This window comes from Zingiber officinale, chromosome 5A (genome assembly GCF_018446385.1).
Source record: "Zingiber officinale cultivar Zhangliang chromosome 5A, Zo_v1.1, whole genome shotgun sequence".
NCBI lineage: Eukaryota > Viridiplantae > Streptophyta > Magnoliopsida > Zingiberales > Zingiberaceae > Zingiber > Zingiber officinale.
In genome coordinates, this window is record NC_055994.1 from 99,846,916 (window position 1) to 99,874,458 (window position 27,543).

At 36.4% G+C, this 27,543-nt stretch overlaps 1 protein-coding gene and 1 long non-coding RNA gene across 4 annotated transcripts in view; one reads left to right on the plus strand and one right to left on the minus strand.

Moving 5' to 3' along the window:
• Window positions 1–2,684, minus strand: LOC121981218. Its single transcript, XM_042533631.1, has 2 exons — window positions 2,199–2,684; window positions 1–323 (listed from the first exon to the last, which is right to left on the minus strand). The coding sequence occupies exons 1-2, from the start codon at window positions 2,576–2,578 to the stop codon at window positions 218–220; spliced, it is 486 nt and encodes a 161-aa protein (XP_042389565.1). The 5' UTR covers window positions 2,579–2,684; the 3' UTR covers window positions 1–217.
• Window positions 2,685–3,051: 367 nt separating this feature from the next.
• Window positions 3,052–27,543, plus strand: part of LOC121981219 — a 35,149-nt gene continuing 10,657 nt past the window's right edge. The window contains exons 1-5 of one of the 3 annotated variants that reach the window (XR_006111777.1): window positions 11,756–11,972; window positions 12,072–12,278; window positions 12,589–12,652; window positions 12,732–12,804; window positions 16,838–17,098. This is a non-coding gene — a long non-coding RNA (uncharacterized LOC121981219). Of the gene's footprint in view, window positions 3,331–11,755; window positions 11,973–12,071; window positions 12,279–12,588; window positions 12,653–12,731; window positions 12,805–16,837; window positions 17,099–27,543 lie in introns of those variants that run through there. The other 2 variants (XR_006111776.1, XR_006111775.1) reach the window with 2 other exon arrangements.

Sequence of the window (27,543 nt, forward strand, 5' to 3'; positions counted from 1 at the left end):
TTTGTTGGTGATGATGTACATTAAACGTATAGGGTTTAAGCCAATTACATAGTAGTTATTAGGCATACAATCAGACAATGTGGAGCCAATAACAATAATTGAAAATGCTACAAAGTCTCATGCCAACTTACAATACAGCGTATACAGTTGATCATCTAGAACTAATCTAAGTTGCAAACTAATCCATCAGTGGCTAAACTTGGCATCTCCATGTATTTCAAGGTCCGCCAAGTATAGCATTTTCGATATCCTCCCGACTCAAAGCATAACTAAATCTTCTCTCGATATCCTTCTCGAGATTTCCTGGCCCATTTTTCAGATACCTGAGATGAAATATGGAATGGTACAGTTAATTTTAGTTGGATTTTTCAGTGTAGGAAGGAATAGATTGCAGGATCTGATTATCATTAAACAGAGACTGAGAAGGGAATAAAATTATCACACCATGCAAGGGAAAGATGTTTATCCTCGTGAATATTTACTGGGCTATGATTTGGATGGCTCTACTGTTGGATTGACAAAACGAAAGATACCCAAAGGAGAGATAAAGAGAACATATGAAAGTGAAGATGTAGGAGGAATCAAAGCATGCAAACATAACTTTTTTGGCATTCAACTCAAAGAGAAATAGCTCCACAAAGTTTTTGGTCTAAAGCGAGTCCACTTTATTTGCTCAAAATTAGGACTTATAATTGCAGTGGAAGACACATTGTCAACTTAGTGCAAGTGCAAAAATTCCATGAAGACACCTGATAAAAAGTAGACTTTCTCCCCCGTGTGACTTAATCATATACCTAAGATTGAATAAAGCAACAAAATTCATGGGAATCAGCATCGCATGTATGAGCGATCAAATTCATCCCAAAGTAATACCTCAACTTACCACCTATTTGGTAATTGATTTGTCAATAACAATAGTCAGACCCTTGCATAAACAAGAAAGAGATTAACCTCCTTTTTATATCAAATAGGAAAAAACATTATTTTCATTGGTAGGACACATAAGCTATTTGTAACTCTCATTCAAAAAGAAATTGGCTATGCTCATAAAATTTTCAATTAAATATGGAGGTTGTTCACCAGAACTTGTTTACTTGATTCGAAGGAAATAAATTGGGAGGGGATTGGACAAGAATTTGCAACCACCAAGCTATGTGAAGATCCTGCTCTACAAATTGTCAAATTGAATTCACATGCCGATCCAATTGTTAGATGAATCACACTCTTTTTAGATGTTTGAGAGAATTATGCAGTTTAGAAGAGTGGCGTTACAAATCAATCCTGCTACTCCATATTATAGATGGAATTTTGTAAGATTATTAGAAAAGAAAAGTTCAAGAAATACTACAATCTTGAAGTAGTTTAATTAGCATCTATATAAGGAGATAAAATAGATTTAGTTTGTATGAATATATTCAAAGATGAGCAATAAACTCTGCATAGGTGATTTGAATTAATAAAATCTAGTTAACATGATTTAAACCAATAAGAAATTGGATTTTGCTAGTGATATAATATTGTGCATAGTTTAATGGTGGAGTAAAATCCATATAAGCAACCAAAAACTCACTATGACATAGCTTATAAAATGAAAACTCCTATTGCAATTTCAAAAGATCAACTCCATTCCACTGTCATGGAATTTAGTATTTTATCAAGACACCACATTATAAAAGACTGATTTTTACACTAGATTACCTTCATATCTCAACTCCTAGGGTTATATCTATTTTAACACTCGAACCATGAAACTCTAGGGGGGAAAACTATTCCAGCTATCAGTACTATTTGCCCATTTGTTTAGTCTATTATACTTCTACCAAATCCCACAACACAAGCTACAGCACCAGGTTCCCCGTTGAAATCATTAGTGTGCCATTTTATAAATATGGTTGATGCAAAACATTTTAATCAAAACCACTTCATTATTCCAGAAGAAATATGATCTGGTTATTTTAGAAGAAAGAATACCACTCTGGTTTTGTATCATCAACCAATACAGTTATCCGATTGCATAAAGAATGAGCCACATAAATTATGCAGCCAAATGTGATCAAGGTAGGGAAAAAAAAACTTCATTTAGCAAACAGAGGGATCAAGTTAAATATTCAAACAGGATATATCTCCGTTGGAATCACTAGTAGCACTACTAGCGAAGAGCAGCGATGAAGAAAAAAAGAATTCATCGAAGTACTAACCTAATGTAGAGATCGGTGACGTCGAGGGAGAGCTGAGCGTGCCAGCCGGTCTTCTCGACTAGCCATACAGCCCGTTCGTCTAGGCTCTGGCGGAAACCCAACTTCCTGAGCCAGGCCTCGATGCAGGGGAGGCTGTGGGCGTAGAGCGGTTTTTTTTTGTCTGGAAGCTTCTTGAGCCATTCCTCATCCTCTTCCGTCGCAGAAGCAGAGAACGACGCGGAAGCGGCCGTCATAAGCCCGTCCCTCCGGCGGCGCCGCCTATTCCTCAGCGAGGGCGTTAGGGTTTGGACAGCAGGCGGGCGGATAACGGGAGAAAGGCGAAGTGATAAGGAGAAGGCGATAGGATGCGTGATGGATCGGGAGAGAAGACCGGCGGACATTGTTGCGTCGATGCGACCGTAATTGGATATATTTCACAGGCGACGAGGAAATCGAATTGGATTTGGGGAAAGATTGGCTGCCGCTGTGGCTCTTCGACACATTTTATCGTCGATTTTGTAATTTATGCATATTATGAATTGAATTTGTATTTTTTTTTTCAAAAAACTGAATTTGCGTTTATTAGAATTTATATTAGGTCCAATTTTCATAATTATATTAAAAATAAAATTCAAAGGTCTGATGATTTCTCGGATGAGAATAGCTTTATTCCGGAGCTGTATTATTCTAACTTAATCAAACTTATCACATTTAATTAAAATAACTTTAACTTTATCAAAATAGCTTTACTATTATCTGAATAATCATTTATATATCTAAATATGATATTATATTATATTTTTAATCTAATATAATATTATATTTATAAATCTCCCTGAAATTTAATATTTTTAAAAATTTTATCCTGCTAAAGTGAAAACGTTGAAAGTTCGCATTTTTGCATTTTTAAAAATTTTACGTTGAGAAAAACGTAAAACGAGCCTCAAAATCGCGTTGATTCGCAGCGGAGTAGAAGAAAAAGAAGAAGACGAGGTTAGAGCAGGGGTCGGGCGGCGGCGGCGGCGGCGGCGGCGGCAGCAGAAGAGGCGATGCAGATCCGGGGATCTGGTTCCCGCCCACTGCCCAACTCCCGGATATCCGCCGTCATCCTCACAATGATCGCCACCATGGCTTCCTTCTATGTTGCCGGCCGGTCTGTACCTTCTCGATCCGTTCCTTTACATTCGATGCATTTTCTCCTTGATTCTTTTTTGTTTTTTTAATTCTTTTTAATTGAATGTTTTTTTTTGTTTTTTTGTTTTGGCGTTTATTGGCAGCCAGAAATGGTGACGTTGAACCATTTTTTTTTATCCAGCCTATGACAGGACTCACAGAGAAGGGGTTATTGTAGATAATTCTAAATGCATGAAAAACGAATAAAATTAAAGCGATAAAAACTTACAACGATCTCCCGCGGATCCACAATCGGCAATGACGAAAACTCGCTGTAGGAAGAGCGATCACAGGATCGGAAAGCCCTCCACGATTCTACAAACCAAATCCCACCGCCTTGAATATTCTCCTCGCTTACTTTCGTCTCCAACCCACGAATGATCATTGGACGCATCCCCTTTATATAGGGAAATAAATCAGGAGCATAGTGGACTTTTCAATTATGAGTAGTGGGGAACGAGGGTCATGTTCCCACATCCCCACTCTCCCCATTTCCAACATCTCCCACTCGTCCAAGATAAGTCACTAAGACTTGTTCATTCAGGTAAGTCACAAAGACTTAATAAGTCACATAGATTATTAGAGAGTTTGGCCACATAGATCATATGAGAACATCCAATCCATACTTAGAGAAAATGATTCGTGCGACAGCAAGCACACTGAGCGATAGTTGCTAAGAAGATTGTTACACCTTGACTTAGCCGCTCCTTGAGCAATCAATGCTAAGAAAGTTGTTACACTTTACTTAGCTGCTCATATAAATTAGAGACACACTCTGCATGACACATAGCCACTTTCCTGGTGCCACATAGCCTTTATCCAGGATCCATCCAATCTTCAAGTGACACACAACCATTATCTTGGAGATATCCATGTCTTGCTATTTACCCAGATTAAATAATTTTCATTTACATCGATATGAACATCTCTAATCCCTTATAATGACCATTATGTCAACAGCATGTTCCATATCCAATATTCACATTCATTTCTATACATAACAGAAATGGGTCGACCAATGAATAACATCAAAAGATGTAAATATATTTAATCTTCCTTTTTAGCTAGAATCTATTCATTTTAATCAGTCGTTTTCCTAGTTATGCTCCATAGACCGAATCATCCATAGCCATAGGAGACACGCTAAAGTAGCAGACACTGATTAAACTTCAAGTAAATAGCTAAATAGTCACTAAGGCAAAAAATTGAGATTAACATATAATTTCAAAGGTCTCACATAGTAGAGAAACAGAGATTCATTCTCCTACTACCTTTATTGTCACAATAGCGCATGTAGTATGAATCACATGCTACGATATTATTCTCTTTACTAAAAAGAGCGCATGTTGTCTTCAAATTTAACATCGTACAGATTTTGATCTAGACATACCTAATGTCTAATCCTAAATTCAACATATGAATTCTAATCTGGCTTTCAACAGGTTCAGTAAATGGTGGGTTCATTTAGTTTGATCATTATTAACACATAAATGATCTCATCTTGACACAATTATCAAGGCGACCTCAACTTATGGATCTGTCTCTAATTTCAGCTACATAAGCTATTCCATAAGTAACGGTCTTACCCCTATTTGTACTTAACAAACAGAGATGATTGTCCATGTGAGTGGACCAATCTCCACCTGCCAACATGCTCACCAAGATCTTATATGAATGTAACAAATACAACATATACACTGAATAAATTATGGCAAATGACACAATCATAACACAAAGTCTGATTGCTATTCCAATATTGTTACATTCTACGAAGTCCCAAAGACTTTACATGTTCTTTAAATGACTCTTTAGTCATTGGCTTAGTAAAAGGATCTGCAAGCATAACACGTGCAGGGACATACTCAAGAATGACTTTTCTTTTAGCCACAATATCACTTACAAAATTATATTTAATTTCTATATGCTTGCCTTTGCTATGATATTTGAGATCCTTAGAAAAAGCTATTGCAGCTTGACTGACACAGTAGACAGTTACTGTACTCCCACTATCCTCAGCAATTTTCAGATGCTTCAGAAACTTTCTCAACCAGAATGCTTCTTGCACAGCTTCTGAACATGCCACATATTCAGCTTCCATAGTCGACAAAGCTACACAAGCTTATTTCTTGCTGTTCCAGGAGATGGCGCCAACATTCAGCAAGAATGCATAGCCTGATGTGGATTTTCTATCATCCAGGTCTCCAGCCCAATCTGCATCTGAATAACCTTTTAGACTCATATCTGATCCTTGAAAATCGAGACAATAATCTGTTGTCGCCTTCAGATATCTGAATATCCTTTTTTCTACCTTCCAGTGTCTCGGTCCTGGGTTTGACTGGAAGCAACTAACCAAGCCCACAACATAGCTGACATCGGGACATGTACACAACATAGTATACATCAAACTACCAATAGCACTGGCATATGATTTTTTATTCATCTCAGCTATTTCCTCTGGAGTTTTAGAACACATACTCTTGCTCAAAACAGTACCGTTCACAATGTGTATGTTCTATGTTGCAATTAGACATGCTGAAATGATGTAACATCTTATTTATATAAGACTCTTGTGACAGACCCAAAAGTCTTTTAGGACGATCTTCACTCCTAAGATGTATTCAGCTTCTCCCATATCTGTTGTATCAAATTGTGATGACAACCACTTCTTGACTTCATTCACATATCCTATGTCATTTCCAGTTATCAGCATATCATCAATATATAATGATAAAATGACATACTTTCCTTTTTTCCTTTTCAGGAAAACACAATGATCCTCATTGATCATCTCGAAACCATAAGATAAAACGACTTCGTTAAATCTTATGTTCCATTGTCTTGACGCCTGCTTTAGCCCATATATAGACTTTCTAAGTCTACATACTTTTTGCTCTTGGCCTTCAGCAATGAAACCTTCTGGCTGAACCATATAGATTTCTTCGTCAAGATCACCATTAAGGAAAGTGGTTTTTACATCCATTTGATGTAATTCCAAGTCATAATGTGCCACAAAGGCCAAAATAACTCTTATTGATACAAATTTCACTACGGGAGAAAATGTCTCTTCAAAGTCAATACCCTCCATTTGGGTATATCATTTTGCAACTAAACGAGTTTTGTATTTGTTAATCGATCCATCTGCTTTCCTCTTTATTTTGAGAATCCACTTATTCCCAATAGCCCTTCGACCTGGAGGAAGATCGACTAAGTCCCAAACATGATTTTGAATCATGGACTCCATCTCTTTAACCATTGCAGCTTCCCATTTTTCTCTAGCTCTACATCCCAATGCTTCCTCAATGAATTGAGGTTTGTCATCGTCAATTGGAAGTGTAACCAATGCCTCATTCTCAATATCAAACCTCTTCTTAGGTTTGATCTTACGAACACTTCTCCGTAAGTTGGGCTATTGAGAGGTCAACTCATGACTCGGTATATCACTCCCACTCGATTGACTAGACTCAGGTATCCTTTTTGACACCTCTCTCGGTTGATTAGACTCAGGTATCCCTTTTGACACCTCTCTTGTTGATAATATCTCATCCTCCTCAAATAGAGGAACATTTTTATCAATATCACCTCTGATTGGGAATTCTGTTTCTAGAAAAGTCGCATCTCTCGAGTCTATTTCGGAGATGGTTCCATCTAGTTGCTCACCTATGAAAACATAACTTTTGGAGGTCTTATGATATCTTATAAAGATACATTTCTTACCTCTAGGCCCTAGTTTTCCATACTTGTGAGAACTATCATGAACATAAGTAGCTGACCCCAGGGTCTCAGATTACTCAAATATGGTTTTCTGCCCGTCCAAAGTTCATATGGGGTAGATGGAACTGACTTTGAAGGCACTTTGTTAAGTATATAGGCTGCAGTTAATAATGCATCCCCCCAATAAGAGATTGGCAAATTAGCTTGCGCCATCATAGACCTAACCATTTCAAGAAGAGTCCTATTTCTTCTTTCAGCTACCCCATTTTACTGTGAAGTTCCAGGGATTGTCAGCTGTCTAATAATCCCTCTATCATTACATATTGTCTTGAACATATCAGACAAATACTCCCCTCCACGGTCAGTGCGTAAAGTCTTAACTTTACGTTCCGTTTGATTCTCAACTTCTTCGTATAACGAATGAAGCAATCAAATGCTTTAGATTTGTGAGAAATCAAATACACATGACCGAACCTAGAGAAATCATCAATAAATGTAATGAAATAGGAAGCTCCAGGTCTAGCCTTTACATTCATCAGACCACAAATATCCGAATGAATTAACTGCAATGTTGATTCAGATCTAATAGCCTTACCAAATGGTTTCCTAGTTGCTTTTCCAGCAAGACAATGCTCACATATAGACAATTGAATCTTAGCCCGAGTGCCCAATAGACCCTCTCTAGCTAACCGATTCATACGTTTTTGTCCTATTTGTCCTAATCTAGCATGCCAAACCTCATCAATTATATCTGCATCACTAGTTAAAGCAATGTTTGAAAAACAACCATCAATAGCATAATTGACATCTGGTTCTATATCAAGAACTATAAAACCATTTGTTAAAAAACCATATCCGATTGACACTGAGTCAATCTTAAGTTCAACAGATCGACTGTAAAAATTAATACAATACCCTAAATCAAGAAGACACGTAACGGAAACAAGATTCCGTCAAATTTCAAGAGCATATAGGACATCATGTAGAAACAAAAATCTACCACCACGGAGGTTGAGTTTGCAAGTGCCGACTCTTTTGATTTCAAATCTTGCATTGTTTCCCACATAGATCCACTTGTTGCCAGCTGGTACCCGACGGTACTCAACAAATGTAACTCGTTCCCGAGCTACATGGTTGGTTGCTCCCGAATCTATAATCCACAAAGGATAAGAATCAGCTAACAACACTAAACTAGCAACAAAATGCTCTTGAAAAGAAGACACTTGGATTTACCTTTTTCGGCTCAGTGTACTCCTGAGCAAAGTGACCCTTTTTGCCACAGTTAAAACAAGTCAACTTGTTTTTAGGTTTCTTTCCAGTCTTCTTTACTATCTTCTTGATTGGGCCTTGCCCCACAACAACAACTTCCCTCTTCTTTCCCTTCCCTTTCTTGAACCATTTCTTTTTCTTGGATCCATATGATCGAGCAGAACCTACAACCACATAGGCTTGTCCAGAAATCCTTGCGGATTCAACTCTCTCCGCCTCCAATTCTACATGGCGTGAGACGTCAGTGAAAGTCTTGATACTCTCACTGTGAGTTAAGGTCTGCTTCATGGTCTCCCAAGAATCTCGAAGTGAACGAATAACTGTTTGAACCTGTTGTTCATCAGTCAACTCATGACCAGTAGCTTTAAGCTCCCGAATCATGTTCGACATCTCCCTGAGGTGTTGAACCATTGATACATTCGGACGCTTTTTGCAGCTGTCAAAGTTGATTGTCAGCTGTCGAAGCTTACTCAGACTTACTCCACTGTATTTTTCTTTAAGGGCTACCCAGACTGCATGAGCCGTAAGATATGACTCATACTCAAAAGCTAGGTCATCTACCATTGAACTAATCAATATACCCTTTGCAGTGGAGTCCTTTTTCTTCCATGCCTTATAGGCATCAAGATCTCGTTTGTGTTGTGTAGTGGGACCATCTACAGGTACTTCCATAACCTGATTTACAGTCTCTAGAACTTCTTGTTCCTCAAGTACATACTGTATCCTGAGGTGCCAGATCTTATAGTTATCCCCATTAAGTTTTTCACCTTTGTTGAGTTCAGCTATTATGTTTTTGGTTGCCATAATCTATCATAAATAAACACATTATTTAGTATTCAGTGTATATTATATGTATGCAATTTATGATTGACTTAATATTACTTTGAGTTGGTTTACAAAATCAAGTGACAACTATGTTTTCACTCATCATCCGTATGACCAATCAAATTAATATTAATCAATTCTATTACATACATCCCAACAAATGAACTAATCATTTATAATATCATGAATTCTTTAATTAAATGAACTAATCATTTAATATATCATGTTTTTTTTAATTAAATGAACTAATCATTTAATACTTCATGAACTAATCATGCATCATGTCAAGCAAACAACATAAATAAATGAACACATCATTAACATAAAATTATGCTGCAAATTGTTAACTTATAACTAACTGACATGAATGAAATGGACTAACATATTGTTCATATAGAACGACAGTAACAATAACAGAACTTTAGTAAACTAAATAGGTAACTACCACTCCCACTAGGACAGACACTAGTGCAGTGGCCAAAATAATCCCTCTCAGCCTAGACTCATTTGGCGTAATCTCAGGCAGGACAACTTCAAGATTTTCAATTGGATCCCACACACTCTCCCAGATCCTCTTCAGATTCATCTAGATCTTCAGGATATTCTGAATGCTCTTCAGATTCTTCTGGATCCTCCTCTGGAGGATCTTCTGAATGCTCTTCAGATTCATCTGGATCCTCCTCTGGATCTTCAGGACCCCAATAGAGATGAAGTAACTGTCTGCACATCTCTGAATACAAGATGTGCCCATCATAATCATCCCAAAGTTGGAATGCTATTTGCCTAAGGTTTTCCGACAGTGAATAGACTAGAGCAAATGTTCTGTGTGTGTATTGGACTGGAAATTCTTCTCGTTCGAGTTCCAGAACAACTGATCGAGCCGACCAATAAGCCATCCAAGTCCTTGAACAGGGTCGAAATCAAGCTCCTTAATCGTAAATCACGATTAGCCATCTGAAAAATTGAAAATAAATAAGTCAGTACAAAACCGACTAACTAGTACAAAATCGGCTTATTTCAATTTATACAGGCATAGTACCAACATAATAAATCAAGAAAAACAAATCTTCTCGATTTTTAGGAGTTTAGGTCGGCTGACCCATTGGATCGGTTGATTAGGAATCCAAATCCTAAGCTAGGTCCATTGTCCTTAATTATAACTAATCTAATTGGACAAGGATTTTTATACCTATGTTTTGTTACTTTTATTCTAAGTCCATTTATACTAATTTCAGACTTATTGATCAAACTCAGGTCCGTTTGATCAAACCAATGCCCATTGGTTTAAGTCCGACCAATTAGAACAAATTTAATTGTTTTGATCAAATCTGACCCATTAGAACAAATCTGGTCATATGAGTATATTTGGCCCAAGTCCAATTAATCAACCCAAATTGATTTCGGGTTTGGATCAAATTGGTTCGGTTAAACCAACTAATGATTTAAACCTGAACCGGATCTAAATGAACCAAAATTACTCTAGACCATTTATCATAAATGGTGAATTAATTGAAAGCAATTTTCAATTAATTAACGCATGCAAATAAAATTAATTGCATTAAATAAAAATAACTAAGCATGCATGTACGCATTTAAACCATGCATGAATTAATGAGAAATTTTAAATTATTTCATGCAATCTTTTGTTTTTTTTTTTAAAAAAAACTTAATCCTATTTCCTTCCACCTCATTCTGTGAACATATCACAGTTCGTTTTTAATTTGAAAAAGTCAAAACAGAAACTTGATATTTATCTTTTCCATTTTTCTTTGTTGCACGATTCCACGTTGCACGCTGCACGCTGCAGACCGCACGCCGACCATGCCGCATGCCGTCTCACTAGCAACAGCCAGCCTTAGAGCGACAAATGCTGGGCAGAAATTGCAAGAGGCCACCTCAATCTTCTGCATGCACGCTGCGCACGTCGTGCACGCTGTGCACGCCACCTTGCCCGCGACGAACACGGGTCGCAGAGGTGTCCATGAGCACTCCGCCAGCCAACCTTGATGTTGTCGCCGGACTTGGATCATTGCCACCATCCATCATCGGAGACAAACTCCGTGGATGTTCCTCGAGGCATACGGTGTCACGATTTCACTCGACTACGGTAAAACTAGACGAAGACAAACTCCGTTCAGGGCAGCGATGATAATCACTGATCACGACTCAGTCATGATTTCACCCAACAAAAACGAACAGAACCAAGCCATAATTTTGATTCAATGCAGAGATAAGGATTTAGGAATTTATCATGCATTTAGAACTAATACAGCTTTGATACCAATGTAGATAATTCTAAATGCATGAAAAACGAATAAAATTAAAGCGATAAAAACTTACAGCGATCTCCCGCAGATCCGCAATCGGCAATGGCGAAAACTCGCTATCGGAAGAGCGATCACAGGATCGGAAAGCCCTCCACGATTCCGCAGACCAAATCCCACCGCCTTGAATATTCTCCTCGCTTACTCTCGTCTACAACCCACGAATGATCCTTGGACGCACCCCCTTTATATAGGGAAATAAACTAGGGGCATAATGGACTTTTCCATTATAAGTAGTGGGGAGCGAGGGCCATGTTCCCACATCCCCACTCTCCCCATTTCCAACAGTTATCTCATTGAGGAACTGGATCGAAGGATTGGCCAAGTTCTTTTTAGGTTTTGTTTTGTGAATCTTCATCAACTTCTGTAAAGTGAATAGCATTGTCGTTTTCAAATTTTCCCACTATCGTATTCCGTTTGAGCTGAAGTGCGACAAATTTTAAGGAAAATCTGCTATATTAGTTGATGAGACGCTGAAGTTGGTAGACTGCAGGTGACTGGCTTTCAGATTCCTTTTTCGTTGATTGGAGTCTCTCTCTTGGGTAGCAGGGATAAAGGGTGGCTTAAGATGTTTTTTTTTTTTGCTGTTTAGGCAACAACACAAAAAACTAGCGGCTCTAGAGATGGAGCTTGCTGCGGCAAGACACAAAGGGTTTGTTGGAGAGTACTCTTCAGAGACCAACGGGACTTTTTCAAAGAAAAGACTTCTGGTTGTTATAGGAATAGCTACAGGATTTGAACGGAAAAAACATAGGGATGCAGTTCGAAAGTCATGGCTTTCAACTGGTGCAGACTTGCAGTACAATCTTCTCTATTCTTTCTATACCTCTTCATTGAATTGATGAAATGTATAACCTGTCATAAATTCTTTAATCATATCCAGTCATAGTTTGATTATTGTTGGCATTATTGTCTTGGATAGTATTAGTGTAGAAACAGTCCGTAAAAGGATTTTACATGAAGTATGAATTCTTCTTTCATTCCTCCTAATGAACAGAACGTTCAAGACTATTTCAGAGAATTCATCAAGATTTTAGGATGTTAAATTGCTGATTTCTGCTAAGTTTAGATATTTCCAGTTCTGAGTATCTTATTCTATATGTTCTCAGGTGCAGCAATGAAAAAATTGGAATTAGAAAAAGGTGTGGTAGCACGATTTGTTATAGGGAGTAGGTAAATTTGAGTCGCTGACAATAGAACATAACCACATTTGATGTGTTTTTGACATTTGGATAGTTTTACTCTTCCACAGTGCAAATCGTGGAGATAGTGCAGATAGAGAGATTGACAATGAAAATTGGAAGACAAAAGATTTCATCATACTTGTACGTTTAAACTGCATTTTCAGGTTCATATCTGAGTATTTTCCTTAGCTATACTTGTTTGTGCAATTCAAATGTGCTTTTTATGTTGCATTGTATTTCTGACTAGAATATTCTTTTACATTTATAATTGTTAAGATATATATCAGTTCAAATACAATTGTAAAATGAATCCTGTGATGTAATATTAGCACCATATTTAAAGTTCATGGAGAGGAAGCAAAAAACTAAGGATGATATTAAGCTTTATGCAGCACAAATTCTGTATTCTTAGTGACTCAGTTAAAAGAAACTAGAAATTCTACTCTTCTAAAAATAAGTTGGACTTTATCTGTTTTTTTAAGGATGCTTTAGTTCTTCCCTGTGGTATTATACACTGTGACATATGTTTGCTTTTATACACTATCAGATGCATATGAAATCAGTTTCATAGTTAATGAAATGGTGAAACCAAGGATCCTGCAGTTGCTTGCCAAATATACTAATTTCCTTTGGTTGCTTAGAAAAAACTCCGCCCATGACGAACCAGTCATGGCCGTTCCCAAGCCCGGATAAAGGAGGAGGGTTGCATGAAGTTGTCAACCAGCGTTAAAACTATGACAAATGTTCAAGAATAGATCTATTAAACTATTGTGCTAATGCTAGATTGTTCCCCGAAAGGAACACGTTGCAGGGTCCGACTGTAACGTCTTGACAAGGACCGCTACATCCCCAAAACTCGAGTGTAGTGTTAAATATGCAAGAGTTTGCGCTACATGGTCCGACTGTAACGTATCGGCAAGGACCGCTACATCTCCATGAGAACTTGGGTGTAGTGTTAAATAAGAAAGAGTTCTCACACTATAGGTTGGATAAGAACAAATATGATATGAAAACTAATAGTCTAAGATTTGGAATATGGAATATAGAAACCCTCACTCGTAAATCAATGGAGGTAGTAGATACGATGATTAGAAGAATTAGTATTTTGTATGTACAAGAGACAAAATGGGTAGGCGAGAAGATAAAGATGATAGAGAACTCGGGTTTTAAGTTATGGTACATAGGAAAAAGTAAAGCAAGAAATGAAGTGGGTTTGTTGTAGATAGTTCGTTAAAGGATGAAGTTGTAGGAGTAGTTAGAAAAAAAGATCGAATTATAACCCTTAAAATAATAGTGACGAAAGAAACTATGAACATAATTAGCATATATGCACTGCAAGTAGGATTAGATGAAGCTATCAAATCAAAGTTTTTTTGGATAACTTAGATGAAGTATTACAAAACATTCCGTCAAATGAAATGATTTTAATAGAAGGTGATTTAAATTGACATGTCGGAGTGAAAAATGAGGAATATGAGAGGGTAGATGTAATGTCCTAAACCAATTGCTTTAATTAAAAATATTTCTTTAATTAGTTCAGATTTAATTAGAATGGAGTTTTAATTTAAGTGGCTAGTTTTAATTATGTTTAATCAAATAAGTTATAGTATATCCGAACTTAAATAAATTGCATGACTTAAATATGCATAAAATTTATAAAAATTAAATGTCTGGTAATATAAATTATAAATTTGTGCAACTTGATGTGTATAAAATAAATACATGAACCTTTCAAATGATAAGGGGAAGTCGGGAACCAATATATATATATATATATATATATATATATATATATAAAGTTATTTGATACCAAATATAAGGTGCCTAATCTAGAAGTCTCGGCTAAGGTAGAATTGGAAATAAATATATGACAAGACTAATTTAGGCACGGATAGGAATTAAAATATATGATAATGAATTATTTGATTCTCGAATAAAGTAGAGTTGGAAATAAATTTATACATGACTTAGTGTGTAAAGGATTTGGCAAGTTTAAAATTTATATGACGTGTGGATATAAATTTTATATATATATATAGATCCGAATGTCATATTTATCTTGTACAAATTAGATTGGGAAAGGATAAGGCATATAAAGAAAACATACATATATATGTTATGTAGCAAATTTATTTAAGGTATAAATTAAAAAGACTCATTCATGACTTGGTAAAATGTTTAATTGTGATTTTTGTTTCCAAATACTTAATTATCTAATCGTGGAAAGATTGGTATGAAATTAATTATGTGATAGACTTAGCGCCACCAAGATATATATACACCCTTAGGGAAGCCTTACTCTTATTTTTGTATTCTTTTCCGCCACCTCCCCCAAACCCCTAACCTCACCACCGCCGACCCTAATCTCCGCCACCACCATTCCAAGCTACAAGGGGAGAAGAAGAAAAAGAGGCCTAGCAGCAAGGAGTTGAAGGCATGTTCTTCTCATACTATGTTGTATTAGTTCCTTAAATTCATGCATGGGTAGTTTCTCTTGTAGTTCGGTTTGAGGGTTTTAGGAGGTCATGAAATCATTATGTTTGGAGAACCCTATGAGGGGTTAGTGTCGGATTTATGAGTTTCCATGTCATGAAATCCTCTTTATTGTGATACCTTTGGAGGGTATGTGAGGTTGGTTCTTAGGAATTGGGTTACCATAAGATAAAGAATTGAACAAGTATAGGATTTCTTTGTGTCATGTGTGGTTCGGATTTTTAGAGGTGGTTAATTTTTGTTTTGAAGGTTAGTTATCATGAAGTGGCACAATTATTTTGGTAGATGGTTTCTATGAGTGATTCTTTAAGTTAGGAATTTTTGCATGTTCTATACTTTCTTATGCTTTAATTAGTTCCCTTAAATTCATTTACGTTTAAATACCATGGTAGGTTTTGGAATTAAGATAGTTGCATTGGTGTTTATGTTTCTACTTGTTTTTTTTTATCAAGATAAGCTTATATGCTATATGTAGGTTTCGGATTGGATTTAATTGTGCTCATACTCTTTTTATTTCTTAGCATAATAATTTTATAGGTTACATGTGGGATTTCGGAATACATTTAGTTGTGCTCATGTTCTTTATTTCCTAGCATGATGACTTTTTATAGGTTACATGTTAGCATTCGGAATACGTTTAGTGGTGCTCATGTTCTTTTTATTTCCTAGCATGGAAACCTTATAGGTTATATGTATGATTTCGGAAATTTAGTTTAGTATGCTTGTGTTTACTCTTGCTTCACATCATGGTAATTTAGTAAACTATATGTATGTTTTCGGAGATTTAGTTTAGTATGCATGTGTTTACTCTTGCTTCACATCATGGTAATTTAGTATACTATATGTATGCTTTCGGAAATTTAACTTCGTACTTTTGTGTTTACGTTCATATGATAGAGGTAAGTTTCGGATCCAAGTAGCCATTTCTTGATGCTCTAGTTGATTTCCATGCTTATGTTGATGTATGTTCATGCTATGTTTATGTTGGACTATGTTTAAATCTATGCTTAAGCGTATGTTATGAATTTGTATACTTGTATTTAGGTTTAATTTTATGTTCATGTTTCTTCTTACTTATTATTATGATACTTTAATATGATAAAGGTAAATTTTGGATTATAGGATTAGGGTTATGTTTATGTTTCTTCTTACATCTTAATATCTTATCATGATAATGTTTATAGATTTCATGTTAGCTTCGGATCCTTAGAGTTTAACATGATATGGAAATTACTGATGTTTGATAACTTTGTAAGCATATGTTAGTTTCGAATTTGTAGGGAGTAGTATGCTATAAAAGTAATCATGTTTGATAACCTTGTAAGATCTATAAGTTTCGAATGTTTGAATACCATGATGGAATAGTTAGGCTTTGGATTTGAGTTATGCTAAGTTTTCTCTTACTCTTTTATCGGGAGAACTTTGTAGGTGGTATGTAAATTTTGGATGTACGTATAGTTATGCTATGATTCTTCATTCTTCGTATCATGATAACTTTATATGCTACATGTAAATCTTGGGCTTAGTTTAGTTTCTTCATATCATGATGACATCATATGTTACATGTTACATTTCAATTTTTATTGTAAAATGTGCATTTTATCTAATTCTGTACCTTAATGCCCTTAGAATATGGCTACCATGTCCTTTGATTTTGGGTTTCAATCTTGTGACGAATTAGGGGAAAGGGGTCGAGGTGTTGTGATAAGAAGTTGTTGCCTTGGTTTCCTTTGGTGATGCATGACTATAGCATGAAGTGATCTCGGCTCTCTCAAGAAATGTATGTTTATAGAATGAATATAACACCGCTTCTCATGTAGGTATGATATGAATGAGTATGTTCTTGTTGTATGGATAATGGGATGTATATGTGCATGTGTGGTGACGGTACGAGATGGTGCCATGGGATGAGCTCCGGGGAGGGCCCTTCCAAATATGAACGGTAATGCTAGGAATGTTGGCTTCAGTTGTATGATTATAGGATATCCTAGACTGTACCACTACAGTTCATGATCATGGATTAAATGGAATGAGCTCAAATGATAGTTAACGCATGTGTGTCATATTCACCCTTATCAAACTTAAAGTCTCTTCTTTATGCTCTTATGCAATGTATGCTCACACTCATGCCTATACCCTTATGCTCATGACCACCTTTATGATTATATATGCACACGTTTATGTCTATGTATGCTCATGCTTATGCTCATGTTCGTGTTTATGTTCATTTATGTCTATGCCTATGTTCATGCTCATGTCTATGCCTTTATGTTTATGAGTATGTCCTTGCAAGCAGTATGTTTACATTCATGCTATAGTAAGCGTATGTTAGGAAAATACCTTAAAGAGTTAAATAGGCACGGTTCCCATTAGGATACATGGATATAGGAACTAATTAATGCATAGTATGGTTTGAATGTGCTGAGTCTTTCGACTCATAGATTTTAACTATTTTAGGTAAGAAGACGAATGAGGTAGGAGACATTAACAAGTGAGTAAGCTCGAGATAGTGGCAATATAACCCGAAGACCCTCTAGTTTAGTTTCCACTGTATGTTATGAATTACGTAAGTACCTTAGTTAAATCGAGAGTATGTTATTATTATAAGTACAAATGGTGATTCGGGACATCCACATGTTAAAAAAAATAATATAAAAAAATCTAGGGGTGTTTCAGTACATGAGTCATGGGTTTGGAATGAGAAATGAAAAAGGAAAAATTATATTAGATTTTGCGATAACATATAATCTTATATTAGCTAATATATTTTTTAAGAAAAGAAAAGAACACTTAAACATGTTCAAAAGTGGGAATAATAAATCGTAAATTGACTTTCTTATGGATAAAAAGATTTGTAAAGATTGCAAGATCATCCCTAGAGAAAATTTAACTACCCAATATATGTTAGTAGTGATGGATATACACTTCAAATATAATATCAATAGAAAGAAAATATATACGACTCTTAGAATTAAGTGGTGGAAGTTAAATGATGAGAAACAAAATATATTTAAGGAGAAGGTAGGAGTACAAGCATTAGGTGAAATATATGGTAATTCTAATAGGACATGAGATAAGATGGTATCAAAGTTGAAAATAGTAGCTAAGAATGTATTCGGTGAGTCAAAGAGACATGCACCACTAAATTAGGAATCTTGATGGTGGAATGAGAAAGTATTGTTAGTCCGCGTTAGGTCATCTAGAGGGGGGTGGATAACCCTGAAAACAGAGTTAGAAATATCTCTTGCTTTTACTTAGCAAAGATGCACAATTTAAATTAAGCAAAAACAATTAACATAAAATAAATAACTTATAAAAATAATAAGTAAGAAGGCTAGGATTTTTACTTGGTTACAACTTAGGTGATTATTAATCTAAGACAGTTGCAAAGCTCTACTAAAAATATCTCCTTCGTTGAAGGCGGAGAAGCCTCTTACACTTTTTGAAAAGCTCAAATATCAGTTAGAAAATGAATATAGAAGTTGTTGTTCAAGTGAGGTTTAATCCCTAGTACCAGGGGGCTTTTTATAGCCTCCTGAGATTAAGTGGTCATTGGTTTTCGTCGCTTGGAGGCGCCTTCAAAGAGGTCCAGGGTGCCTCCAAGAGGATAGAGTTTATCCTCTATTTGTTGGAGTTTTTATCCTATCAAACAGGCGCTTAACGATTACTGGAGGCGCCTCCAACCAGCTTGAGGGCGCCTCCAACCAGTTTGAGGGCGCCTTTCATGAAGACGCGAGGGTGCCTTCCATCTCCTTTGAGGGCGCCATCTTCCTTGAGAGCGCCTTCCATCAGTCAGCTTGACCAGTTAACCTTCAAGAAAAGTTAACTCTTCCTAGTTCTTCATTTTGGGTGATTCTCCGACCGTCTGGAGTTGAGCTCACTGAACCCAACTTCGACCTTCCTCGAGCAGACTTCCTCCCCGGTATCTCGTCCCTCGAACACTCCGATTGAGTTATTCTTATCCATCGGTGTACTCTTTCGCAACCTCTTCGTCCCTCGGATGCATCGATCCCGTCGACTCGCTTCCCGTGCTATCCTTCTCGTCCGCTATATCTTCCGCTCGACTTCTTGTATTCTTAAGCTCGTGCACACTTAGACACAAGACATCAGGCTTAACTTGACTTGATTGATCACATCAAAACCAATCTAGGGTATTTACAATCTCTCCATTTTCGATGTGCATCAATCCAAATTAAGTTAGGGTTAAATAAATAATAAAATATTAAATTTTACAATTTAGTACAAAGTAAATTTACATTTAAGTACAAAAAAATTTGCAGTAATGCAAACATGCAATGTATTTCAAGTTAATCTCCCTTGTTACTTAACTCTTTATTTTTCTTCCCCTTTGATCACATTAAAAAAAATCAAGGGAAATTTTTTTGAAAATTAATAGAAAAATTTTGGAAAGATTTTCATGGGGGTTTAGACGGAAGTTTCAATGATAAGTCTTTTTACCAAAATTAATTTGAAAAAGGAATAATTTTAAATTAATTTAAACCAAAGTTTTGGCAAGAATAATGTAAAAATTATTTTAATGTGTCAAAAAATATTGGAAATTTTTGTCATGATCAACCAAAAACAAACAAATTTGTGTAAAAAATTTCACAATAAAAAAATATGAATTTTGACCAGAATAATATTTTTAAGCAGAAATACTCATTTTTGAAATTAAATGGCAAAAAAATAGAATTTGTTTTCTAAAAATTTTGATAATTTTTCTAAACAAATTGATCCGGCGATAAGAAGGGGGACCCCCCCCCCCCCCCCCCCGGCCCGCTGAGGGAAGTCAACGTCACGTGGAAGTCAAAGGGCCGAATGGCCGACCGGAGAAGAGGAGAACGCTCGGCCGACCGGAGAAGAGGAGACCGGTCGGCCGAGCGAGGTCCCAGCGGAGTCAAAGGCATCCGGCGGGGAGTTAGGGTTCCGACGCTCGTCGAACAGGATTGTAAGGCTGAGCGGATGACACGCTCAGCCGAAGACATAAGGTAGCATACTGCTAACAGTCTCCACAAAGCACATCACCGAGTATCTCCCAAGTAGATCACTATATATGGCCGGCCGGACGTAAGGCAAGTGCTGGCCGGCCGGACGCCCGACAGGGAGTAAGGAGAAAAGGACAAAGGACATATTCTGACAGCGGGCATGCTTTATAATCCGGCCATACTCCAAATCTGACGATAAGCGGTTCCGCTGTCCCATCGAAGACATGCTTGGACTGAAGCAGTATGGTGTCAGGTAAGCTTGCTGACAGGCCCTTACTGGGGTATGGGCTGAGGACACGTGTTTGCCTAGGTATGTGTGCCTGAGCTCCTCCCCAACTCTATATAAGGAGCTTTGCATTTCACCAGAGGTACGCATTCTACAATATTTGGAGCCACTTCTTTGTTGTCGAGCTTTGCCTGACTTGAGCGTCGGAGGATCGTCGCCGGGAACCCCTTCCCGGCCTGATTTCTGTGCAGGTTCGCTGGAGCACCGTACAACCGGCCGGAGATCTACGTCAGCAGCTTGGAGAGCGCCACGTGCCCAGCGTTCGTTGATTCAGCGATTCGGACAGGATCACATATAAAATTTAATTTTTATCCACAGGAAAAATTAAAGTTTTCAGAAATATATTCTTGATAATTTTTAATAATAAAAATATTATTTTCGGTAAAAATTCAAATAACAGTAAAAAAATTGTCAATTTTTTGTTGTGATAGAGAACATCATGTTTTATTATAGGAAAATAAAATTTTCAAAAATAAAATCTATTAAACATTTTAATTTAAAAATATGATTTTTATTGAAAAATTTATAAACAATTCTTTAACGGTCAAAAAAAATTTCAAAAATTTGTATGCTAACAGATAAAATTTTCATTTTTCAAAAATTTGAACAGAAAATATGACCAGAAAGTTAACGAAATAATTAATTTTACCAAAAAAATAAATCAAGCAAATTAATTTTGTAGCATGCATATGAAATTAACTTATTGAACTAAACTTGATTTTGATATCCAAAATAAATTATTTCCTATTGGATTAACTAAATATTTTATGAGAATTAATTTTCTATCTACTTTTGTAATTTGACCCTGTGGTTTCGTAAATACTAATTAAATCTTCGATGATATTTAAAATTTCTTTTTGGAGCATGTAAGAAATTTGAGCATGAATTATCCTTTTCTAACATTTCTATTTTATCTTTTAATTTTGTATTTTCATCTATTAATTTCTCAAATTCTTATTTTAGACATGCATTATCTATTATACTTTCTAAGTCAGTATTAACCTTTTTTTTGTTGACATACTTGGTTTGTAATTTGCATAAGAATCTACTTAGCATTTTAATGCACTCGTATAATTGATCAAGAGGAAGTTGACATGCCTTACTTACCATGTCAGATAATTTGTAGTTTGATTCTTATCCTTTATTGTTGCATTCTTCAGAAGTGGCTCCCCCTTCATCGTGCTCTCTTCCGAAACGCTTTCCTCATCTTCAGGTTGATATTCGGCTATTAGTGCAGTTTCGACATTCTCTTCTGTCTCGGATTCTTCTGAAGATGAATCGATGTCCATTGAAGAGTTGAATTCTGATTCTTTTGGCTCTTCATGGAGTTTCAAGAACTTTTTCCAAAGTTCTTTTGCACAAGTGTAGATGCTGATTTTGTCGAGTTCCTTAGCTGGTAGTACGCTCAAAAGGTGAAACTCGACTTTGCCATTTGCCATGAACTCATCGCACTGTTTTTCAGTCCAGCAGTGCTCTTCTAGTTCTTCTCTGTTCTTGTCCTTAGGTGCTTCAAAACTATATTTAATTGTTAATAAAATATTAAAATCTGTTTTGAAGAATACCTCCATTCGTCGTTTCCAAAACGCAAATTTCCCCTTGAACTCTGGTGGGTAGATGCTAGATCCGACTATCGTCTCGTTGCTTCAGTTGGCGGTTAGTCCTTTTGAGGCGATTGAGCTCTAATACTAATTGTTGGTCTGCGTTAAGTCGGTTAGAGGGGGTGAATAGCCCTTAAAACAGAGTTAGAAATATCTCTTGCTTTTGCTTAATAAGGATGCACAATTTGATTAAGCAAAAACAATTAACATAAAAGAAATAACAACTTATAAAAACAATAAGTAAGAAGGCTAGGATTTTTACTTGGTTACAACCTAGGTAAAAATATCTCCTTCGTTGAAGGCGGAGAAGCCTCTTACACTCTTTGAAGCTCTCAGATATTATCTAGGTAATGAATACAGAAGTTGTTCAAGTGATGTTTAATTCCTAATACCAGGGGGCTTTTTATAGCCTCCTGGTATTAAGTGGTCGTTGGTTTTCGTCCCTTGGAGGTGCCTCTAAAGAGGTCCAGGGCGCTTCCAAGAGGATAAAGTTTATCCTCTATCCATTGGAGTTTTTATCCTATTCAACAAGTGCTTAATAGTTACTGGAGGCGCCTTTAACCAGCTTGAGGACGCCTTCAATCTTCCTTAAGGGCACCTTCCATGAAGGCGTAAGGGTGCCTTCCATAAAGGTGTAAGGGTGCCTTCTATCTCCTTTGAGGGCGCTTTCCATGAAGGCGCGAGGGCGCCTTCCATTTGGAGTTGAGCTCACCCGAACCCAACGTCGACCTTCCTCAAGCAGACTTCCTCCCTGACTTCTCGTCCCTCGAACGCTCTGGTTGCCTTCTTCTCAGTGTACTCTTCCCAACCTTTTCGTCCCTCGGATGCATCAAGCCCGTCGACTCGCTTTCCATGCCATCATTCTCATCCGCTACGTCTTCCGCTCGACTTCTTGTGTTCCTAAGCTCTTGCACACTTAGACACAAGACATCAAAAATAATAGGACTTAACTTGACTTGATTAACTACATCAAAACCAATCTAGGGTACTTACAAGTATAAGAGAAAATGAAGGAAAAACGAACAACTTATAAGAAATTATATATTTGTAAGAATGAGGAAAATTTTAAAAAATATAGAATAGCTAAGAAAGAGACAAAAAGTAGTGAATGAAGCAAAGAATGAAACTTTTGAACGATTATATCAAAAATTGGATACAAAAGAAGGGGAAATATACATTTATAAAATAGTTAAAGTGAGAGAAAAGAAGACAAGAAATCTTATTCAAATAAAATGTATTAAAGATAAATGTAATAGGGTACTAGTAAACGATGGAGAAATAAAAGACTATCCTTCTATAGACAAACGAGGAAGGTGTACCTTGTGCAGACAACAATGCTGCACACTTTGCCTAAAATAAAGTTTCGGCATTTCCATACCAATGCCTTAACTCCAAGACCCCCGGGAAACCTACTTCTCGAAACAAGAATTGCAGTTTTAGAAACTCAACTTAACAACCTAGAGGATGAAATAAAACTACTCAGACCAATGTCCCAGCCACCTAAGTCTCATCAAGCTAATAAAGGAAAAGAGATAGTCATCTCTGAACTTCAACAGGACTTAGACATGGTCTTTATTAAAACACCTAGTGTTTGTAATATTGGTCGCACCATGGACATTCGTGTCCGCTGCCTGGCCAACATCCATGGCCATGAATTTACTCTTCATGTCTTTTTAGATGGTGGAGCTACTAACTCCACATTCCACAATAGATGAGAAGACCCTTTTAGCAATCTTAGCTCCTACATTCATCAAAACTACTACTCATCCTATGATGAGTACCCAATTTGATGGTCAAACTCTAACCAGTACAAAGTTTGTTATAAACATACACCTTCATTTTTACAATAACTGTGACACTTTCAGTCCACCCTTGTCACTATCCAAACTCTAGATAGAACCTTTACTACACTTCGATATCCACTTAATTCTTGGACTCAACTTTCTTGTCCAATCGGACCGTGCCCTTCTTTTCACCCAGGATTATGCCCTTTTTCTCTCTACTCCTATTGTATCCCCTATTGTCTCCGACTATTTGGCATCGGTACAAAAGCATGGTGTTTCCCCTCAAAATATTCTAACTCTATCAGTACTACCTCCATCTAAAATAGTACAACCCAAGGTACACTAAGAAGCAAACTGTAAAGACCAAATTACTTGTAGAGGCTCTTGCCTAATATACAGACAACTCATTTCCAATGACTTAGATCTCCAAGAATTTCAAGAAAATAGCCTTTCTGATGACTTAATGGAAGAATTACATAACAAAGATCTCTTTAGTTCTCTAGAACTACCAAAAGATTTTTTTAACATCGACAACATTATTCCAGCTTATCTCAACACAAGCAAATTTAGATGATATAGTTTCTAAAGTAGAAAAACTAGAAATTATAGGAGACAACCCTACCAACTATTGGGGTAGAGATAAGATATACTGTCACTTATCAATAATAAACCCAGATTTAATCATAAAAGCACAGAACTTACAATATACAAACTGAGAAACAGAAAAATGCAAAACTCATATTCAACAACCCCTAAAACTCAGAGCTATTCAACACTCTACCTCTAGACATAGGAGTCCAACTTTCATAGTAAACAAAATAGCTGAACACAAGAGAGGGCAATCCCGAATGATATTCAATTATAAAAGACTTAATGACAATTGTCAATAAGATAGATAAAAAATTCCAGACAAAGATCAGTTATTGAATAAAATACAAGACTCAAAGTGGTATTTCAAGTTTGACATGATTTCTGGATTTTGGCAAGTGCATCCAAACTTTGTAGAATGGATTGCTTTCTCCTGTCTCGAAGGATATTTTGAATGGCTAGTAATGTCATTTGGTTTAAAAGTAGTATCATAAATCTTCCAAAGAAGAATGGATAATATATTTAGAAATGTAGCCAACTATACATGCATGATGCATGTATATAGATGATGTATTAGTATTCTCCAAAACAAAAGAAAAACATTATGCACATATACATCTTATCTTTAACTTATTTGAAACTTACGAATTAATTATTCCCGAAGCAAAATGAATCTGGCTGTAAAACATATAGAATTCCTAGGAGCAGAAATCATATAAGGGAAAATATCTCTACAATCACATATTACTACCAAAATCCAAAATTTTCCTTATAAGATGGAGGATACGAAAACCCTTAGACCTTTTTTAGGTCTTTTAAATTATGCTAGACAATATCTAAAGGATTTAGGAAAAATCAGTGAACCTTTGTACAATAAAACATCACAAAGAGGACAAAAATATTTTAACCAACAAAATTTAGATCTAGTCAGACAAATAAAAGACATTGTAAGAAAACTACATGAATTAACGCTACCACTTGATTCAGATTATCTGATTATAGAAACAGATGGTTGTGAAATAGGATGGGGAGGAGTCCTCTACAGAAAATCTAATAAACATGACACTAAAAATATAGATAAACTATGCAGATACGCTTCAGGCCAATACAAAGAAAAAGGTCGGCCAACTTCTTTAGACTATGAAATTTTAGTTGTAATTTACTATCTTGATACTTTCAGACTTTTTATTTGTAGCCAACAAGAGATTACAGTCAGAATAGAAAACTATAGTAAAATTTAGTCAACAAACAAAGAGCCTTAGAAAAGACCTTAGTATTAAAAGATGGTTAAAATTTATAGATACCATTATTAATAAAGGTTTAACCATCCAATAGGAACACATTAAAGGAAGTAACAATTTCTTAAGAGATACATTATCTCGATTATTACAATAAACTTTGATATACTTCTTGCAGACATGGATAAACAAAAGAAAGTCAATACTTTTACAATGAAAATCATGCGATTTGGAAATTAAGAACTTCAACAATTTACTCGTTATGAAGAACACTTTCATTTTAATCAAGAGAAAACAATCATTGGGCCTAATTTCTTTATTAGTATCCTACTAAAAATAGGAGGAAAAACATCTATGGAAACATAACAACCAGAGAAAGCCCAAGAAACAGCTGAAAAGACATATGCACAAGCTATTACATCTTCTCCAAACAATACTGAATCTCGGGTACATAGGCCCAATTATTTAACATTGGAGCAATTAAGAACCAACGCTGCAGCCACATCCTCACAAAGGCATTCAGAAGCAATTTTGTTGGGCCTTCCCAACACTATTCCCGATGATATCTCTTTATATATGAGACACCTGGCAAAAGACTCTACTATTCAAATCTTTGTTGAATTATACGAAGCTTTAAAGATTTTTCACCGACAGAAGATCCTAAAAGGGATGACAATCATTTATGGAGAAAGCAACCCCAAACTTAAATGCCATAAACATAACAAAACTTGTGAAACTTCAGAAAAATACAGGTGTCAATGCAACCTCTTATACTCTTTCAAAAGTACATATAAACATGGATACATATGAACCACCAACAATTAAAGGAAGAGTAATTACTCCATTACTCTTAATGGACTATGGCTTGCTATACAAACTATGGGTACATGATCCAGACTCCCTCCAGGGCTTTCTAAAGAAACTTGCACAAATCATCTCTTTAGCTCTAGAAGAAGAAGAAACATTTGTCATCTGTACTCTAGAAATTTCACCTCTAGAATGGGTCGGCTTAAAAATAGAGCCTGCTCGGCACCTCATTAAAATTGACATTGACAAACTCAATGGCCGACAACCAGAGTTTGATGACTATATTTTTGATTTTGACATAGAGTGGGAAGCTTTCTCGCCTTTACTAAATCAACTAAACATTGGAGAGCTTTAGTTCAAGGAGTTAAGTGGTCATGGGATAAACTAGAAGATCCAAATGAGTACCTCCTAGCCGAAGAAAATATACTGGCCTAGAGATATGGGTACCAGATTCTTTCCTTTCTCTTTTACAACACAACATTCAACCTTACTCCAATACTACCAAAGGAAGGGTGACAGATGAGCCACTAAACGACCAACAAGTTCTGCTCTCTCCTCCTTAGCATACCAAACATCCTTAGCCAGGTCGCAACAATATACATCCCGGGAATAATATGTAGCTCAAGATACATCTACAGCCGGACATAAGACCCAAAGTTCTGCCCAAAGATCTCTAGCCCAATTCCAAGACGCCAAAGAAACTAATTCTACTCTATCATTGGATTCTGTCAGCGAACAAAACTTAGCCAACATGATGGAATCATAGGGACCCACTCTATTGTCTTTCTCAACTCCACTACTCTCAGTGGAATCGTCCTCCTCTACTTTACAACTATTCCTTCTCATTCTCAAAGAAACTTTTCCTCCTTTAACCAGGCCACAACTCCACTACTCTTAGTGGAATCGTCCTTCTCTACTTTTTAGCTATTCCTTCTCATCCTCAAAAAATCTTTTCCTACTTTACCCAGGCCACGCTATGCACCCACGGGTGACATCGGTTCCTTCTCCAATACCCCCCCATCAAGCGTTAAGCAAACCTCTAGTTTTTCAATCCAATCTGTAAGCTTGAGTCTTTCCTTTCATTCATGCATGTAAGCAGTC